General features: G+C 46.3%; 1 protein-coding gene across 1 annotated transcript in view; it reads right to left on the bottom strand.

Moving 5' to 3' along the window:
• Positions 1-393, bottom strand: part of Mindy4 (MINDY lysine 48 deubiquitinase 4) — a 99,585-nt gene extending 99,192 nt beyond the window's left edge. The window contains exon 1 of the mRNA XM_028758410.1: positions 298-393. Within this exon, the coding sequence (XP_028614243.1) occupies positions 298-393 (96 nt within the window). The remainder of the gene's footprint in view (positions 1-297) is intronic.
• Positions 394-1,409: the final 1,016 nt, after the last annotated feature.

Here is a 1,409-nt window from a genome sequence, read left to right on the forward strand (position 1 = left end):
ATATATATATATATATATATATATATATATATGGTGTAATTTATCCTTAAGCAGTCTTACTAAAAATGCCATTGTGTGGGAAAGGGGAGCATAGAGAGCAATTGCCAGAGAATAGGCATGACAGGCCCAGACTCTGAGACAAAGTGACCTCAGATCTGCCAGGGGACACTCAGGGCTGGTGGGCTGAACCTACTTCACTCAGATTTGTCATCTTGGCCAGTCCTCAAACCTCCTGCCACAGCTGCCAGCCCCTGGCTGCAGGGACACTACCAGACTCGCACCTCAGAAGACAAGTACCTTGTTTTCCTTGTAGAGAAACTCCAGATGGAGAACTTTGCGGAGATCGTTTCTGCTGTTGATGCTGAGCTCACAGCGGGGGCGCTCCTGGTCCATGGTCACAAACGTCTTGTTCAAACCCTGAGGGAAGAAGTCTAAGTCACTGGTCATCATTTTAAATGAAAACCTTCCCTCTCTGACGCAGTATAAACAGAGGACTGCTGGGGCTCATTAGGACGGGGCTCATAGCCTTCCTTACATGGTCATGGCAGGAGCCCAACGCTGACTTCAGAGTTCATTTTCATATAACCTTGTCTTCACAGCGTTCTCAGTTTGGTTTGGGGTCAGCTAAGGCTGGGCTTGTGGACTCATTTTATAGATAACAATGAAATTCAGGAATTGGCTTGCTGTTCAGCTCAGGGGCTCCGTGTTTTGTCTAGACTTGGGGCTATGAAAGATGAACTTTTAAAAATAAATGGACATTAAAAAAATAAAAGCAAAATTACAGTCAAAAGGCCAACCATTGTTCCCTTAATTTTTCAGCCAAGGAAGCCAGGAAAAATGTTTGAAGTCACATGGTAGAGACTGACATCAGTCTAGCCGGGAAGTCTGTTTGGGGCACAATCCCTTACAGGGCACCTCATGAATATCTGCCAGCAAATTACTACCCATCACCCCTCCCTAAACACCCAAAGACTACAGTAAAGAGAGGGACTCCTGCACCTGCCAAGAGCTTGGCATCCACATTTGAAAACAGCCGTAACAGCTGTTTCATCCCCATCACAGGACACTGTGACTACCAAGTGCCTGTCAAAGATGTCTCAACCCTTTCCTTCTGCCCAGGGATAGCCCTTGTTCCTGATGGATCCCAGACCCCAAGTGCCATCTAGGTAGGCCTCAACTTTTCCCTCAGAACTTTACAGTGGCTCCAGCTGCTAGAAAACAAGACCAAACTCATTGCCTGCCATGAGTTTTGATTTAAAAAGTGAATTTGGAAAAGTTACAGTCAGTGTTGAACCAGAGAGAGTGAGTGGGGTCTTAAGAAAAAGCATGAGAGAAACAAGTGGGGGGGGGTGTTTGCGCATGCACTCACAAAAGCACACTGGAGAAAAGAAGGAAGGCCGGGAAGCCAA

Source organism: Grammomys surdaster, unplaced genomic scaffold (assembly GCF_004785775.1).
Source record: "Grammomys surdaster isolate TR1022 unplaced genomic scaffold, NIH_TR_1.0 126197, whole genome shotgun sequence".
NCBI classification, from domain to species: Eukaryota; Metazoa; Chordata; class Mammalia; order Rodentia; family Muridae; genus Grammomys; species Grammomys surdaster.